The following is a 16348-nucleotide window of genomic DNA, read 5'->3' as shown; positions in this document are numbered from 1 at the left end:
CCCACCCCCTGCTCCTTCCAACTTTTTTCCCAGTGATAAATCACTGAGGTCAATAAGCCGCCTTTGACAAACAGGACAACCTCTGCGACAAATCTCTCTTCTTTTTGTTTTTAAACCCCTCACCTATGGGCCCTAATGGACACTCCAGCAAAATAAAGATGCAACGTAAACAGCTTGAAGCCAGGTCTGGGTGAAAATTGTTAATTTTGGGGAAATAGGTTTGCGGGATGCTGTAGTCACTGCTGATACAATGAAGGAAGGCTAGGTTATGAAATGTCAAAGCCCTGCTTGCAGGCATGTGCCGTGCATCTATTTTCAGAAACAGGGTGTGTTGGGGGTTTGGGGTTTTTTTCCTTTTTTTTTTTTTTTCAATTTTTTTTAAATAATCCAGTGTATCACTTGCAGCCTGGTAACACACATTAACTGTCTGCATCGATTTTGCCTTTGTGTTATCAAAAACACATCGTGCTTTAAAAATAAATTGTGGCACTGGGTGTTTCAGTTTTGTGGGGGAAAATGGGACAAAAAGGAGAATACTGCTTTTTTTTTTTTTTAATACATCCTGCTGGTGCTGCATAATGAAGCTAGAGAAACTCAGGGCTTAGGCTGGTCCCAGAGTAATCCGTGGTTCCCCACCCCCCTCTTAGCCAGCAAGATCAGTCCACTTTTCATTTAAGAAATAGTAGTTTTTTAGGTTGTGTCAAAGACAGGAAAGGGCAGAAAATGGGTCCGAACACTCTGCAGGGAAGGACAATGCTGCAGCAAGCCAGCTGGGATATGGTTGCAATTAACCCCGGTCGACCAAAGGAAAAACCCAGTTTTCCTCCAGCTCTCTCCATCCCATTTGAAAAAAAACAACAAAACATCATCAGCACTAAGCACGTGACCTTCCTCCCAGAGCGTTTTCCAGCCAGCAAAGCCCCAGCAGCTGCTTCAGCCTCAGTTTCCCCTCCTGCAGCATTTCCCTCTGCTCAGCCAGCTCTTTCCCAGCTCCTTGAAGGTAGTGATGGCAGAGCGAAGGCACGCAAGGCATCCGGCTCATCTCTCCCTCTCTGCTTTTTGCATTTCTCACGGCTGACTGGGGCGAATGCTGAGGAAAAGCATTTTCCAGCCTGTTTCGCTTTATGGGCTCGCTTTCCTTGTGCCATGCCAAAATCTTCGGCTTGCAAACAAAACCTGCAGAAAGGCCTTATATATTACAAAGCAACACTTTGACTACTGATTTAAAAATACTATGGCCATGCCTGTCAGCTCCTCCTTTAATTTAAAAACTCCTTTTAAAAAACAGGCAGTCCTTTGAGTTGCAAGAAAGATTAACCTTTGGTTTTTTTATGGGATACACCGTTGTATTCCTGGGAGCAAATTGGACTCGCAGCAGGGCACGGTATCGGATGCCTTTGCTGGGAAAACCCAGGGAAATTTTATCCCCTGGCCGCACCCAGCCTGAAGTGAAGAAATATTTGCATTTGCTTCTCCTTGGAGGGCAGCCAGGTCCCTCCCTGCTCTCCTTGGCCTGCCAAGAGGGATTGCAAGAAAAGATGGGTTTATTGCAGCAGCCGAGGGAAGGGCAGGTCCCAGTCGGTGTGATTCAGAGGCGTACAATTCTCTTTGCCCTTTTGCACTGCCATTGGAATAAGACACAAGACACCTTGAGTGGGTTTTATGCCTGGGTGCTCCCAGGGGGCTCTGCAAGGCTTTGGGGGGCTCCCAGGGCAGAGCAGGAGCTTCATATTGCTCCGTGTGTGCTTTGTATTTGTTTTATTTTTGCTAGCAGACCCAGGCGCTTGCAAAAGCACTTGCAACGGGGCAAGGAGCCCAAGGACAGGCTGAGCCGTCACAGCCGATGTGGGCTTGCTCAGCAGCAGGATAGGACCCAGCTCCCACAGCTTCACCCCTGCAAAATCTCCTCCACGCGGCTCAGCCAGTGCTGGAAATTCCTCGAGATCCTCCTGGGGGAAAATGCGGGGCTGTGCTTTTCAGGCATAGCAACACTCCCCATGCCTCAGCTTGTAATGCTTCTCCCCTTATCCGAGAAGAAAATGGCTTAAATCAGTCTTTTATCCTCTTACCTCCATGTCTATCGATCCCTGTCCCTTGTCATCCTCTGCTCCTGGAAAAGTATGCCAAATCTGACCACTTCTGCGTCCCTTCACCGTGCCACCAAACTCTCCAGCTCTACCTTGTCCTTCTCCTCACCCTCCAGCATCTTCTCCAAAGCTTCACGTCGATAAAAACATTTCCCCGTCTCCCTCCAGCCAAAACTTGCCGCAGTCCTGGTGCTAACAGCCCATCCCGGCTTGCTCTGCAGGGGAAATAACCTGAAACCCTTCCTGCCATTAGCTCTGCGGAGGGGTAGCATAGCTTGCTGAGCACCCAAGGGTGCTGCCCCGAGGGTTTAAGCCAGTGTGCAAGAACGCATCCAAAATGCCACTCAGTATCAGCGTTTCCATCCTCCCTGAAAACCTCGCTTGGGAAAATACCCGTATTGCAAAAAAACCAAGCAAGCCTATGCTCTCTGGGGCTTCCCTTCCCCACTCCCTTTGGCCACCACCAAGTCTGCCCACGTCTTTGTTTTGGTGCCTGGTTTTCCCCACCAGGCAAAAGACTTTAGAAAGCGAGAGGTGACTTTGAGCATGGGACTTCCCCAGCATGGGACACAGGGTCCCCACCCAGCCGGACCCAAAGCCACCTACTTACGTGACCGGGACAGACCGCAACTTTTCATTAACATCCTATTTATAAGTAAGTTTATAGCAAGTTATGACCTGATTGATGGGCCGTAGACGCACATTAACAAACGTTGAGTAATAGGCTTTGTAGATGGGGAGAGTTGGCAGGAAATAATTGTGGAGTTGGTGTGATTAATCAACCAGCCCACTGGACTCCAGTGCATACATTAACCATACATTAACCCTTTCATTCATAAATATAGCATGTGCTGGAGAGACATTATACAACATGACCTAGAAGCATATGGCTGCTGGTTTGGTGGTGGGTTTGTTTTTTTTTTTAGCAGCTCCCTTTTTTCCATCAGGAAAGCATTAAACATAATCTCAGATGCTCTTGCTATTTTCTGCTCTTGATTTGTGGCTTTTTAAGCGCTTTCAGTTAAAAAGAAAACCCCTCTTTCTCCAGCTGGTTTGCAATGCCCTCGCAAACAAAACCACTAAGCACCAGTGACATCAGTTGCACAGATGTTGGGCACGCAGAAAAAGAGTCTAATTTCTGCTGGTTTGGGGGTTGGACCCAGAGAAGATGGAAAAGCTTCTGATGGCGGAGCGATGTCTTGAATAACTTGCAATAACGGGGCTATGGGATATAGGAGTGCGTTTAGCCGGAGTTTTTCTGCCTGATGGAGGAATTTGTGCTCTGGCTGCCCTCTGCCGGCTCTGGGACTTGGTTGAGATGGAACCCAGAAAGCACAGGCTGTCTGCAAAAAAATCCCCACCACCAAACACCCTTTGATCAACACCACCGCACATCGTAAAATCCCAAGTCCGGCCCCAAAAAACGACCCTCTGCTCTCCCCTGGGGCGACAGCGGCATCTGCCAAATTGCTGCACCCCGAAGTCAGCTGCGTTATTGTCCTGAGCGACCTGACTTTTGCCATGTCTATAAAACCTAAAAAGTGGCTTTTTTTCTTATTTTTAAACTTGCATTTTATGGGTTTGGAATGCAGGGCAGATGAAAGAAACAAGGAGTTTTAAACTTGGGGTTTTATTTAACTGCGAGTAACTAAATCAGTGCCTGCTCTCTGCATCACCGCAGAGAGAAATGTTTAATTGAAACCCCAAGGAAGCTTGAGAAGAAAGAAAAAACACCCAAGGAAACCAAACCGGCCTCGGAAAAGGAGTTTAAAAAAAGAAATAAGTGAATGAAACCTCAGCTCCTCCACCACCACTGCTCTGCCAGGGCTTTTTACATTTGTAACGAGCACAGAGCCATGCTGGGACACTACATCTGTTCTCCGCTTGGCCAGCCCAGCAGGTTGGGGTCCTGGGTACATTTTGGTGATGAAAATGCTGGTCGTGCAGCTATTTGGGGGTGCAGCAGGCACCCCGGGACCAGCTGCAGGGTGCATCCTGGTGGGTGCACCCCCTTTTTAGTGGCTGGTGTTGGAAGATGGAGGCTAAGCCACGGGGTTTTAGCAGGACGACTCATTTCGCCGGCGGACATGGCAGGACTTGCAGAGGAGGTGGTCGTCCAGAGGGTAGCACCCATTCTCTGTCGGCTCTGGTGATAAGGGCGTCCCGCAGCTCTGGGGGCGAGAGGGGAAAGGGAAGCCATGTTTTAGGGGTCCCCATGCTGCATTTGCATGTGACACACTGTGCCATCATATCCCACCTTCCCTGCAAAATCCACCAGCACTTGGAAAAAAGCAGCAAACTACTTCAAAAGCATGAAAAGCTGAAGCTCTCCTGGCCAAACACATTGTCCTTTTAACCTGATTTATCTGTTTTTCCCCCTCCCTGTCACTTGCAAGATAAACTGCTGCCTAAAAAATAACCCTGGGCGCTGTGAGCCCCGTGGCCATGCTTTGCAAAGGCTCGGTGCCAAACACCTCAGCTTTTGGGGGCCCATCAGGACTGTACCTCACAGCGGTAGCAGCTCTCATGGAAACTGCGTCCCAGGCACTCGATCTTGTAGGTGTCCTTGTCCTCGCGGGGGACAATGGGGTGCTCACAGGCGCTGCAAACTGCAGCATATTTCCTGGTGGGAGCAAACAGGAGCGGCATGAGCCCTGCGGGGTGACGAGGATGAGCTGAGCCCCCCCAACATGGGGGATGCTCCCCCATTTCCATGCTCACCGACCTGTAAAAGTCGGCCACGCAGTACACCTCATCCCGCTCGTCCACGGCAAAGCTCTCGGCGCCAATGGCCCGGCCACAGGCGGTGCAGGAGAAGCAGCCAGGGTGGTAGCCCTTGCCCAGGGCACGGACAATGCGCTCCGCAATCAGCCCCCGGCACTTGGCACATTTCTCCAGCGTGGCCTGAAGTTTGGGGGACACACACCATGAGATGCCAGCTCCCACTCCAAGAAACTGCATCTGCCACTCCTCTGAGGGCGCTGGTTGTCCCCGAGGAAGGATGGGTACCTGGTAGCAGGCATCGCACGTGGGCCGCCCATCTCTTTGGTAGTAGCGCTGGCCAGCCAGGAGCCGGTGGCATGTCCGGCAGGTGAAGCAATCAGCGTGGTACTGCTTCCGCATCGCCTCCACCGTTGGCTCCCGGGGTCCCACCACTTTGTGGCAGAAGGCACAGATGTCTGCGGGAAGAAGGGAGAGCGGTTGGGTGCCGCGTGCCTCAGTTTCCCGAACTGGGAACAAGCCCACACTGCACAGCTGGGTCCCCCCCTTACCTCTGGAGCTGTCCCTCTCCGGGTACCCATTCGCATCCTGCCACTGTGGTTTGCCCGCTTGCTCCCGGCAAAATTTGGGCAGCCTCAATTCAGTGGGGAGGGCAGAAGGAGCCTGGTAAGCAGGGAAAGCAAAGGCATGCTACATTTATGCTCTTGCAGGTGGGGAAACTGAGGCACTGGGGCAATTGCACCCCATCGTCCTCACCTGGAGGGTGGCAGGTGTTGCAAGGTCCAATTGCTGCAGCGCCGGACCCAGTGCCTCTGCGGACAAGGGCTGGGGCGCTTCGGAGAGGACGAGGACCGGCGGGGATGAAGGCATGGGGGCCGCTGGGCAGATTTCTGCAGTGAAAGCCAGACATGGCAGGTTTAGGGGGGCAATAACATCCAATAACGCCCTGTCACAATAACGCCCCAACAGCTTTGCAGCGGCGCTTGCTGACATGCCCCAAAAGCAAACGCTGTCCCAGCCAGAGTGGACAAACAGCACTGATAAGCGCCCGGCGATGGAGAGCAAACACAGCCCTTCCCCAGCAGCCGGATCCATCCCGGGATGGGTGCAGGGATTTGGGGAATAGCCCCCCCCCCCCCAAAAAAACCCCCATCCCTCCCTGCCTGCATACGCATCCTTTAGGAAAGCATCTCCGCAGCATCCCCAGCACCATCATCATCCTCCCAACACCACTTGCAGCCCCCTGCGGACGCCCCTCACCTCCATTGGGCAATGTGGGGGGCTGCGGCGGTGGGTTCTGGGGGTGAGGTCTGCCTGGGACCTCGACACTGTCCGGCTGGGGCTCTCTTTGGGTTTTCTCCTTGGTGACCACCTCCCTCCGCGGTGGCACCAGGGTGATGAAGACTGATGAAGCGATCCTCTTCTCCGCTTTCCCTGGCAGCATTGCTGAAGCCATAGAGGGGCCAGATCTGGGTTCGGTTTTAGGGAAAATAAGATAAAAGAGAGCAAAACCCACGGGTGCACCGGCAGCTCCCGCAGCCACACTGCCCTTCGGCCTCAACCCGCCTCCCTCCTCACCCTCCCGGAAAGGGAGAAGGAACGAGTGTGCCTGTCCCACGTCACAGCAATAAATGGTCTCATGCCTGGGACGACACAGGGTAAAGGGTCCCAGCAAAGCAGCAGCCAAAATCTCCCATTTTCATGCCTCTGTGGCCAAACCCCACCCTTTTGTAAGCATCTTAACCCCCTTTATTTCCTCTTATTGCCCCCACCTGCAATTAAACTTCCTGCAGGCAGCAGAAAAAACCCACCTTTCCCCTTAAAAATGGGGTTGCAATGAATCTGCTTTTGCAAATCCTTTTTTGGAGTGTTTCTAGGTCCCCTAGCTCCCCATTGCCCCGCTAATCACTTCCAGCTCAAGGCATCCCCCCTTTATTTTTGCAGATGGGGAAACCAAGGCACGATGTTACAAATCACCACATCCCCGTCACCGAAACGGCCCCGAGCATCGCCTGGTGGTGCAGGCAGGATGCGCCTGACCCTGATAAACCCCGCTTGGGAAGGAAAAGACTGTTTATTCAGCTTCCCAACGGGAAAAGCAGCCGGGGCGAAGCTTCCCCTTCCCAGACGGGATGGTTTGGAGGAAGGGGGAACCCCGAGGCTTTAGCCGGGGTGCCGTGCCAGTGAAGCAGGATTCATCCTCGAGATTAATCGGCGGCCTGAAAAATACCTGTGTGACGAGTTGCCCGGTCTCATGCCCTGGTGCGGGGTGGCTCTGCTCCCCCAAAAATCCCGCTCAAAGACGTCAGTGCATCCTTTCAGGGGCAGCCGGTCCCCCCGTGGTGGGGGATAAGCTTCAGGATGTGCACGCTGGTGATTTCAGCCTCTGACTCAAGCAGGGGAAGGGATTAAATAGGAAAAAACCCTGAGCAGATTCGCTCCCTCCTTCCCTCCCTCCCCGCCGGCAAAACCCCAAACGGGCTCCAGCGCTGCCAGCCTTTGCCCGGCTGCTCAAATCCTCGCCCGCGGGAGCTGCCGGTTTTCCTCCTCCCCGGCTGAGCTGCAGAAAATAGGTGGTGGTGGTGGGGAGTAATAATCATAAAAAAACAACCCGAAAAAGAAAAAAAAAATCTCCAGGGCTAATAGGAACCATGTGCTCATCGCATTCCTCTTTGTGCCGAGGCTGACGGGATCCCAGCGGCCCCATCGCGGCACCCCCCAGTTCCCCCCCCCCCAAGCCGGGGGCCATTCAGGTGGTTAAGGCTTGAGGGGTGCATTAATGGGGTTCACCCCCCTCCCTTTTTTGGGGGGGATGTCTGCCCCCCCCCCCGTAGCTCCATACTGTTTTGGGATGGCCGAGGCCACGTTGGGAAGGGCCCCCCTGGTTTCCCACAAGCATCGCCCCAAAATCTCCTGGGGTGGGAGCCCAGCTGGGACCAACGGGGATAGGGCCACTTATGGGGCACCCCCACATGCCCCCCAAAATTGGGATGGGGCATTGCCCTCCTACAACTGTCCCCCAACTCTGTTCCCTGCGCTGGGGACCTCTTGGAGAGCGCTTTGAGGATGCCCGAGGGAGAAGGGACGGGCGGGGGGGTCACAGCCCTTGGAGTCCCCTTGTCCCTTCCCTGAGTGTCCCTGCTGTCCCCTTGTCCCTTACCTGGGGGGTGGCCTTGCAGCCCCCCCGCAATCCCCTATCTCCCACCGGGTAGCCCCGCAGACCACCGTCCCCTACCTGGGGATGCCCTGTCCCCTATGTGGCCGGTGGCCCCACCGTGTCCCCCCCCAACCTGGGAGCCCCCCATCCCCTACCTGGGGGTGTCCCCAATCCCCTACGTGGGGATGTCCCCCGCCCCATACCTGGGGGTGGCTCTTGGTCCCCTTGTCCCATCCCAGGACGGCTCTGCGGTCCTTATCCCATTACCTGGGGTGTCCCCTGTCCCCTACCTGGGGGTGGCCCCTGTCCCCTACCTGGGGGGAGGGGGGGGTCCTACCTTGAGGGATGTAGGTCCCCTACCGGGCGGGGGGTCGCCTGCCCGGGGTGGGGGGGGCCCTGCAACCCCGCTTTGCCCCTCGAGGGGTGGCCCTGTCCCCGTCCCCGTCCCCTACCTGGGGAGCCGGTGCGGGTCCCTCCGTGCGCTCCGCGGGCGCGCCCTGCCCGGCGCGGCGGGGGCAGCGGGGAGGCAGAGCCACCCGGCATCACCGCCCCTTCCTCCCTCCTCCTCCTCCTCCCTTCCTCCTCCCCCCTCCCTGCCCCACGGCCTCGGGTGGGGTGGGGGGGCACATGTCCTTAGGGTGCCCCATGCACCCCTCCTAGGATGCCCGGTATGTTCTTAGGGTGCCCTGTGCACCCTGGGGTGCCCCGTGGGCCCCTCTGACTGCCCCATGCACCCCAGGGTGCTCCATGGGACCTCAGGGTGCCCCATACAGCCTCAGGGAGCCCTCTGAACCCTCTGGCTGCCACATGCATCCCAGGGTGACCCATGGCCCCTCGGGTCCCCCTATGTGCTCTGAGATGATCCGTGCTCTCACACCCCCCAGGTTATCCCATGGACCCCTGTGATTACCCCAGGCACCCTCTGGGTGCCCCATGTCCCCGGTGTTCCCCATACAGCCCTGGATGGCCCCCAGCATCCCCAGGGTGCCCCATGTACCACCCCATACACCCCCAGAACGCCTATGTGCCCCTATACAGCCTCAGGTGGCCCCCTGAGCCCCCATACACCCCCAGGATGCCCCATACAGCTCCATACACCCCCACGATGCCCCACACTGCCTCCACATACCCCCTATCCTCCCATGTGCCCCCACACAGCCCCAGGATGCCCCACACTGCCCCAGCCCCTCTCCTGCTCCCCCCCTCCAGGGGCTGCAGGTTCTTGCTCAGGCAAGCAGCCACCTCTGGGGCCTCCCTCCCTCCCCAAATTGCACCCCACCTGCGCAGGGCCTGTTGTCCCATGGCATGGCACAGCCAGTTGCAGCCAGGTGGGGAAACTGAGGCACAGAGGCATGTCTCAGCCAGATGGTCACTCCCTCCCTGCCTCAGTTTCCCTTCCTGGGGAGGAACTGCACCACCCACCTCCTCCAAAAAGCTGCACTGCAGCCATCTCCGAGTCCCTCTCCAGCACAACAGGACCCCAGCTCGCTCTGCCCATGGATTTTGCTGAAAAAAACCCTTTATTTTCTGAGGTTTATAAGTCCCCAGAGGCCCCTGCGCTGTGACAGTGTAGCCCTGCAGCCACCGAGGACAGGGACATCTGCCAGCATCCCACGTCCTCGGTGGGACCAGAGAGCAAACCCCTACCACTGCCGCAGCATCACGGGGTCCCCCCAAGAACCAGGGGCCATGTGAATGTCCCCCCAACCTCCCCCACCCTGTGGGATGGGGTCGAGCATCTTCTAGGAGCCCTTTTTCCTTTGTCCCCATGGGGGATCTGTGATGGGGAGAATTTGGGGGTGCCCGCGTTTCGGGGAGCCAAGTGAAGCCACCCTGAGTTTCTGATGCCTGGTTACACCCCGCAGCTTATCAGGACGTCTCCTCTGATCTCGATCCCAACCGCCTATCCAGCCGAGACTGCTGGCCGAAATCCTACAGGAGATGGAAGAAGAGAAGCAGAAAGGCCCCTCACTGTGGCCTCAGGGCTGCTGCCAGCTCCTCACCCCGACATCCTGGCGGGGAGGTGACCCCATCTCACCTGCCGCCGGCATGCCTCCAGCATGACGCCAGCGTGGAGCAGGCACCAGAGCTCTCCCAGCAGCGAGACGAGGACATGGAGGACATCAGTCCAACGGCCGACCGTAAGGAGGAGGATGAAGAGGCCGCCCATTCGTACCAGCACCGTCTGGTAAACCGGCCGCCTGCCAGTGCTCTGCCGCGTCTCCTCTGCAAGGACGTGGTGTTGGGGTGGCCACCATGGGGGGGGGCCCCGTCCCCTCCCCAGCCCCACAACCAGGGGACACCATGGATTTCAGGGATGCTATGGGGTGGCTTCGCATATAGCTCCAGGTGACCCTATACAGCCCCAGGATGTCCCCTCTGCCCCCATACAGCCCCATATACCCCTAGAATGCCCCATATAGCCCCTCTACAACCCCAGCTGGCCTCTTATCCTCCCATGCAGCCCCAGGATGCTCCATACAGCCCCCATACAGCCCCAGGATGCTCCATACCAGGGCATAACCCCCCCCCCCAAACCCCCCCCCCCACAACATAATTGGGGGTTCGGTCCCCTTCTCACCTTGCATGGAGATGACCAGCAGTGTGTAGCAGATGGTGAGCGGCATCCAGAAGCGGACGGCCTCCGCCGTGGAGAGGAAATCCCGGTTGATGAGCACCACGGCGGCCAAATCGGCCACAGCAAAGGTGATGGTCAAAGCATTCCAGAGCAGCCGAGGGATGCCATGACCGGCGGCGAGAAGGAGGATGCAGATGCCGCAGTAACGTGCTCGGCTGTGCAGCTCATAGAGGGTGCAGACGTGACGAGCCAGGCGCCGGGTGTAGGCGGCCAGCAGCCCCGCCAGCCCCGCCGCCAGCACCAGGTTGCAGGTCCTGTGGGGAGCCCCTTCCAGCAAGAAGCTGAGACCGCAGGACACCCCGCAGCCCAGTGAGTACTGGCACAGCAGGTAGAGCTGGCTGCTGTGGGTGCCCTGCGAGAGCGGGACAGCACCATCAGCTGCTGTGGAGGTTGCAAGGGGATGCATGGCTGCAAAGCGATGCATGGCTTCCCTGTGCTGCAGCCTCCCTGTAACCCCCATGGGTGTTGCAAGCAGCGAGGGGATGCATGGCTGCAAAGCAATGCATGGCTTCCTCCATGCTGCACCTCCACAGGTGTCGCAAACAGCAAGGGGCTGCACAGTTGCAAAGGCATGCATGCATGCAAAGCAACGCATTATTTTCTCCATGCCAGCCATCCTCATCCTCCCCACAGAGGTTGCAAAGCAGCAGGGGGGTGTGTAGGCTCCTCCACGCTGTGGCTCTCGTATGCCCCATGGGTGCTGTAAGCAGCAAGGGGATGCATTATTTCGGGCATGCCATAGCCCTTATCCTCCCTGCAGGTGTTGCAAAGCTGCAAGGGGATGCACAGTTGCAAAGCCATGCATGGCCTTTTCCATGCTGCAGCCCTCCATAACCCTGCAGATGGTGCATGCAGCAAGGGGATGCACAGTTGTAAAGTCATGCACGGTCACCTCCATGCCACAGCCCCTGTCCTCCCCATAGGTGTTGCAAGCAGCAAGGGGCTGCAAGGTTGCAAAGGCATGCATGCACGCAAAGCAATGCATGGTTTTCTCCATGCCAGCCATCCTCATCCTCCCTGCAGAGGTTGCAAAGCAGCAGGGGGATGCATAGGCTCCTCCATGCCAGGGCTCCCATGTGCCCCATGAGTGCTGCAAGTGGCAGGAGGATGCATTATTTCAGGCATGCCACAGCCCTCATCCTCCCTGCAGAGTTTGCAAAGCCATGCATGGTCTTCTCCACGCCATCTTCCCTGTCCTCCCCACGGGTGTTGCAAAACAGCGAGGGGATGTGTGCCTGCAAAGTGATGCATGCTCTCCTCCATGCCGCAGCCCCCATGGCTGTTGCAAATCTGCAAGAGATGCACAGCTGCAAAGCAATCCCCTTGCAAATCTGCAAGGGATGCACAGTTTCAGGGCTCCCTCCACAGCACCGCTCTGCCGTGCCTCAGTTTCCCCATCCCATCTCACCTTGCCGAGGGAGAGGATGGTGGAGACGGCGCGCAGGGAGAACTCCAGTGCCACCAGTGCAGCCACGCGGGAGCCCACCAGCGCCAGCACGCCTGTCAGCATCACCACGTGCAGCGACTCCAGCACCCACCGCTGCGTCCGGATCGCCTCCTTCTCCGCCTGCCTCTCTGGGTCACTGGGGACAGTGGGGGGGGACACGCTGAGCCGGACGGAATGTCCCCTTCCTCCTCCGCCACCTCAAAATGGGGTGACAGCCTCGGAGACCTCCCCTATGCTTTGCAGCAGGGAGCGGAGGGTGCAGCCCCTGCCCTGTACACCCATGGGTGCTGAGAGCTGCCCCTCCGCCCAGACAGTGGATCCCAAAAGCAGCTCCCCAAAACAAATCCCCCAGGGGAGAAGCAGGGCCGGCGCTTACTTCAGGCACTGGATGTAGAGATAAACTTTCAGGAGGCTGCAGAGCACCGAGACGGCGCAGGCACCCACCAACCCTGCGGGGAAAAGGCAGCAGCGGGTCACCAGTGTCCCCCAGGCTGTCCCCAAGCCGTCCCCATGCCACCCCCAAGGGCTCTCACCTTGCAAGAGTGCATCCAGCAGTGCCCAGCCCCATGCCAGCCCGGGCAATGCCGGCAGCCAGGACCCCAGAGAAAACATTTTTGGTGGAGAGAAGCCACGGCATAGCCAGGCCCCAGCTCCAAAGTCCATGGGGTGGAGGCTGGGAGCGGCCCCCCCGGCTAGTAAATCATTGCCGGGGCAAGCAGGGGCAGGTGGAGCCCTGGCCAGAGGAGCTGAGCTCCAGCTGCCCCATGGAGAGGAAAATTAGGGTGGGGAGAGGGATGCGGTGATGGGATTCACATGGTGGGGCTTGGGGACCACCAGCATCTTTAATCTCCCCCCACCCCGGCACCGCCATTATCCTCTCCAGCCTGATGCATCACAGCGTTTCAGGTCCTGGCTTTGCAGGGCACGAAGCTCCCCCCCCATTTATACCACCCCAAAGACCCTGAAACGACACCAAAAATAGAAAAACCCCTTTATTAGTGTCCACAGTGGGGCTGGGAGCCTGTCTTATGGCCCCGGGGGCTGCTGGTGCTGCACCATCTTCCTGAGTTCATCCCAAAAGAAGAGGCTGAGGACGGTGTGGGGGCCGAGGCGGAGGTAGACGGCGCCAATGCCCTTGTACAAGCCCAGCAGCCCCTCTTTGCTGGAGATTTGCAGGATGCAATCCAAAAAACCCCTGTAGAGCTTGCCCTGGGAAGAGAGGAGCCGGCTGCGCACCCCTGCCGGATGAAATCCCGGGAAAAGCCATGTCCCCCAGCTCCCTGTCTTTTGCCAAATGGCCTTACCGTGCCGTTGGCGTCCACCGGCTGGTTGTAGAGACGGGTGCTGACCACGTCGAAGGGCGTCATCGTCACCGCCACGGCCACACCACTCACCATGCCCCCCGCCAGCACTGCAGCCCAGCTGCCCTCCCTGAACCACTGCGGGAAATGCTGGTCATCAGCTCTTACCCCCCCCCCCCAAAAAAAAAAAGGGGAGTGAGAGGGGCTGACGGAGACCGGATCCGGCACGTGTTCCTCCTCACCTGGCGCTCGCAGACCCAGTCCTTGGCGGAGGTGAAGGTGGCGAGCTGCGCAGCCGAGCCCACGGCCACGCGGGGCACAGCGCCCGTCACCCCCCGCCACAGCCCCGCCACCCCGTGCTGCTTGTAGATGCTCTTGAAAGCGCTGGAGATGCTCTGGGGGAAAAGAGGAAATTTGGGAAAAAACCGACAATGGTGCATCCCACCCTGGCAAAATTTCCCACCCCAGCGTGCAAAAACCCCGTTGCTGGTGGGTGGCACGAAGCCACCGTGGCTCTGGCCAGGTCCTGAGGGGTGTCAGAATTCAGTGGCACAACTCCGTGTCCCTGTCACCCCCTCCCCATCCTTGCGCCGTTATTTATAGCATCTATACAGGGCCTAGCTGCCAAACAGCAGCTTTAAATACCCGGTGGCCAAAATAGCATCGTCCCCGCTGGGTCCCGGCGCCTGCGCAGCCAAGGTGCCACCAAATTGTGTCGTCCTGTCCACCCCCCCCCGTCCCCCCTCACCTCGTGGTTGTGCTGGTGGCCCACGGCCACAGCTGCCAGCGTCTGGGCTTGGAGGTGGGTCTTGACCTGGGGGAGAGACAACGCCAGGTGACGAAACCCCCTCAAGCCCCTCCCTGGGATGGGCTGTGGTTCCCCCCATCTCTTCTTAGCAGCTTTTGGGGGTGTTTTGAGCCTCTCCGGCAGATGTGGGGCACCCAGATGTGCTGCCAAACGGTGCTTTCAGACTTTGAACCCTATTTTTTTTCTCCCCCCCCCACGTGCCCTGGGGCAAAGGGCCCCCCCAAACACCCGCTGCAGCCCCCCACTTTGAGCTCTGCACTCCCAAAACCAGGAGACACCCCCCCAAAAAGGGGGGAAAACCACCCCAATTTCCATACGTGGGGCTTCTCTGCTCAGGTTTCCGGGGGGGGGAGGGGGGAGAAGGGGGTGGTGGTTGGCAAAAAGCATGCACAAAGCAGCCCCCCATTTTTGAGGTGAAGCAAAGCAAAGCAGGGGGAGAAGGGATGCACCGAGCCAGCGTTTATAGGATGCAGCCAAAGCTTCTGGAAGAGGGGGTGTCCCCCACAATGCCCCCCCCCCCCCCCCGCGCCCCGATGCGAGGGCTTCTGGGGCAGAGCGGCACTCACCAGGTACGCGGGGCTGCCCACGAAAGCTCCCACCGCCCCGGCCACGGCCCCGGCAGCCACCGTACCACCGGGATACCCGGTCCAGCCGGCGTCCTCGGCGTGGGAATAGCAATAAAACCGGACGCCGTTCATCAACCCCTGATAAAGGAGGCCGGCGGCCAGACCCTTCTGCAGCCCCCGTAGCCCATCGGCCCGGCACACGGCCCCCACCGCCCGCAGCACCCCTCGGTAGGGTCGGGGGTAGGTACCGGGGGGCTGCAATTCGCCCTGCAGCTGTAGCCGCGTCTTGACCACCTCCAACGGGTTGGTGAGGACGCAGGCCAAGCAACCGGCCGTCGCTCCCAGCACCAAATCGATAGCCGGCGGTACCCCTCCGGCTGGGGAACCTCGTGCGACGCGGGCTCTGCTTTGGGGGGGATAAGGGAATTCATGCAGGGAGGTGGAGGGGGGCCCGGGGAAGGGTGCGAGGGCCCCGGTACCGGCCGCCATGCGGCACCTGCTTGCAGGGATGGCCCCAGGCTCCACCTTCCCCCCCCCGCCCCCCCACACTGCAGGGAAAAATAGCGGGGGGGGGGGGCGGGAGAGCGAACACCGCCTCCTGCAAACCAACACCCCCCCTCCCCAAATCCAAAGCCACCCACAAATTTGGGGAAGGGATATGGGGCAAAGGTCAGGCCTGGGGGTGCGTTCCCCCCACCCCAGCACCGATGCACGCCTGGCAGCCAAATCCCGGCCGGGCGTCCTTGTCTCACGTGACTCGGTGGTGCCCCAGCGCAAATAGGGAAAAAAAAGGGCTGTTTCTAAAAAAAAAAAAAAAAAAAAAAGGCATGATAAAAGGGAAATAAAAGCTGAGGAAGGGCGGTTTTGGGGGGCACACACAGCCATGAGCCCCCCCCCTGCAGACAACTGGACAAACCCCAGGGAGGGGTGGAGGTATAAGGACTGGTCAACTCGTTGCACTTTTGACTGTGGTTTGGGGGGTTACGGGGAGCGTGTCACCCTCCTCTCCCAGTGCCAGCCCCTCGCTCGGGTTACCAAAATGTTTTGAAATTGGAGTTTCCCAGGCCAAAAAGCTGCAGGGGAGAGGGTGGGGGGTCTCACTGTCCACCTCCCCCATGGATTCCTATTTTTAGGGTTGCACAGTGACCCCTCGGGCCCCAGGTTTACATCACGGCATAGCCATGGCCAAGCCACTTCAGTGATTACTGGTGGGGGGGAACCCCCAAAGTCACAAACTCCCCCCCCCATGGCTGCCCCATCCCCAATATCCCCCCCAAAATCACCCCCCTTTGATCCCCAAAGGCAAGGGAGGGTTAATGGGGAAGGTGGGTGACACTGGGGGTTGGCCCTGTGGTTGTTTATTCCTTGTCTAGACTGGGAATATCTCCAGGATCCAGGGATAAACAGGGCCGGAGCGTCGGGACAGATAATTCACGGTTGAAGCCATGAATGTGCCCCGCTGCAGGGTTAATGCCGCTGGGGTTCAGCGAGGAGCCAGGGTGCACGTCCTCCCCTTCCCTCCTCCCTCTTCTCTCCAGCCTAGGTATCTCCTTCTCTCTGCCCCACAGCAGAGCTGCGGGCTCCAACATCACGGAGGGGGAGGAAGAACAGCAGCCCCCACCA

General features: G+C 58.2%; 3 protein-coding genes across 10 annotated transcripts; all 3 read right to left on the bottom strand.

The window, feature by feature from the left end:
- Positions 1-3701: 3701 nt before the first annotated feature.
- On the bottom strand, positions 3702-8531 carry FBLIM1 (filamin binding LIM protein 1). Of its 6 annotated transcripts, XM_069780473.1 has the most exons (9): positions 8418-8524; positions 7039-7368; positions 6069-6277; positions 5565-5698; positions 5360-5471; positions 5097-5266; positions 4813-4991; positions 4593-4710; positions 3702-4258 (listed from the first exon to the last, which is right to left on the bottom strand). In XM_069780473.1, the coding sequence occupies exons 2-9, from the start codon at positions 7062-7064 to the stop codon at positions 4145-4147; spliced, it is 1062 nt and encodes a 353-aa protein (XP_069636574.1). In that variant the 5' UTR covers positions 7065-7368; positions 8418-8524; the 3' UTR covers positions 3702-4144. The 6 variants fall into 6 exon arrangements, with proteins under 6 accessions (XP_069636574.1, XP_069636569.1, XP_069636568.1 ...); XM_069780468.1 differs by having other exon boundaries at positions 4593-4991; positions 7039-7194; positions 8418-8531; XM_069780467.1 differs by having other exon boundaries at positions 4593-4991; positions 8418-8527.
- A 931-nt stretch (positions 8532-9462) lies between these two features.
- On the bottom strand, positions 9463-13031 carry TMEM82 (transmembrane protein 82). Of its 2 annotated transcripts, XM_069780475.1 has the most exons (6): positions 12584-13031; positions 12427-12499; positions 12012-12186; positions 10547-10955; positions 10004-10191; positions 9463-9897 (listed from the first exon to the last, which is right to left on the bottom strand). In XM_069780475.1, the coding sequence occupies exons 1-6, from the start codon at positions 12711-12713 to the stop codon at positions 9835-9837; spliced, it is 1038 nt and encodes a 345-aa protein (XP_069636576.1). In that variant the 5' UTR covers positions 12714-13031; the 3' UTR covers positions 9463-9834. The 2 variants fall into 2 exon arrangements, with proteins under 2 accessions (XP_069636576.1, XP_069636575.1); XM_069780474.1 differs by having other exon boundaries at positions 12427-12787.
- SLC25A34 (solute carrier family 25 member 34) lies at positions 13028-15689 on the bottom strand. 2 transcript variants are annotated; one of them, XM_069780455.1, is made up of 5 exons: positions 14726-15689; positions 14100-14165; positions 13594-13746; positions 13355-13489; positions 13028-13278 (listed from the first exon to the last, which is right to left on the bottom strand). In XM_069780455.1, exons 1-5 carry the CDS (start codon positions 15608-15610, stop codon positions 13120-13122), a joined length of 1398 nt encoding a protein of 465 aa, XP_069636556.1. In that variant the 5' UTR covers positions 15611-15689; the 3' UTR covers positions 13028-13119. The 2 variants fall into 2 exon arrangements, with proteins under 2 accessions (XP_069636556.1, XP_069636555.1); XM_069780454.1 differs by having other exon boundaries at positions 13028-13259; positions 14726-15681.
- Positions 15690-16348: the final 659 nt, after the last annotated feature.

Source organism: Haliaeetus albicilla, chromosome 4 (assembly GCF_947461875.1).
Source record: "Haliaeetus albicilla chromosome 4, bHalAlb1.1, whole genome shotgun sequence".
Taxonomy (NCBI): Eukaryota; Metazoa; Chordata; class Aves; order Accipitriformes; family Accipitridae; genus Haliaeetus; species Haliaeetus albicilla.
The sequence above is the reverse complement of the archived record's forward strand: the minus strand, read 5'-3'. Positions and strand labels throughout refer to the sequence as shown.

Coding starts and splice junctions, on each gene's coding strand:
- FBLIM1 (XM_069780468.1), bottom strand. CDS start 7,064: ATGAGACCGGGCAACTCGTCACACAG. Junction 5,699..6,068: donor CCCCACATTGCCCAATGGAG/GTGAGGGGCGTC, acceptor CTTTCACTGCAG/AAATCTGCCCAGCGGCCCCC. Junction 5,267..5,359: donor GGAGAGGGACAGCTCCAGAG/GTAAGGGGGGGA, acceptor TTCTTCCCGCAG/ACATCTGTGCCTTCTGCCAC.
- TMEM82 (XM_069780474.1), bottom strand. CDS start 12,713: ATGGACTTTGGAGCTGGGGCCTGGCTATGCCGTGGCTTCTCTCCACCA. Junction 10,956..12,011: donor CCATCCTCTCCCTCGGCAAG/GTGAGATGGGAT, acceptor CCGCTCTCGCAG/GGCACCCACAGCAGCCAGCT. Junction 10,192..10,546: donor GCTGGTCATCTCCATGCAAG/GTGAGAAGGGGA, acceptor ACGTCCTTGCAG/AGGAGACGCGGCAGAGCACT.
- SLC25A34 (XM_069780454.1), bottom strand. CDS start 15,610: ATGGCTGTGTGTGCCCCCCAAAACCGCCCTTCCTCAGCTTTTATTTCC. Junction 13,490..13,593: donor ACTGGGTCTGCGAGCGCCAG/GTGAGGAGGAAC, acceptor CATTTCCCGCAG/TGGTTCAGGGAGGGCAGCTG. Junction 13,260..13,354: donor CGGTGGACGCCAACGGCACG/GTAAGGCCATTT, acceptor CTCTCTTCCCAG/GGCAAGCTCTACAGGGGTTT.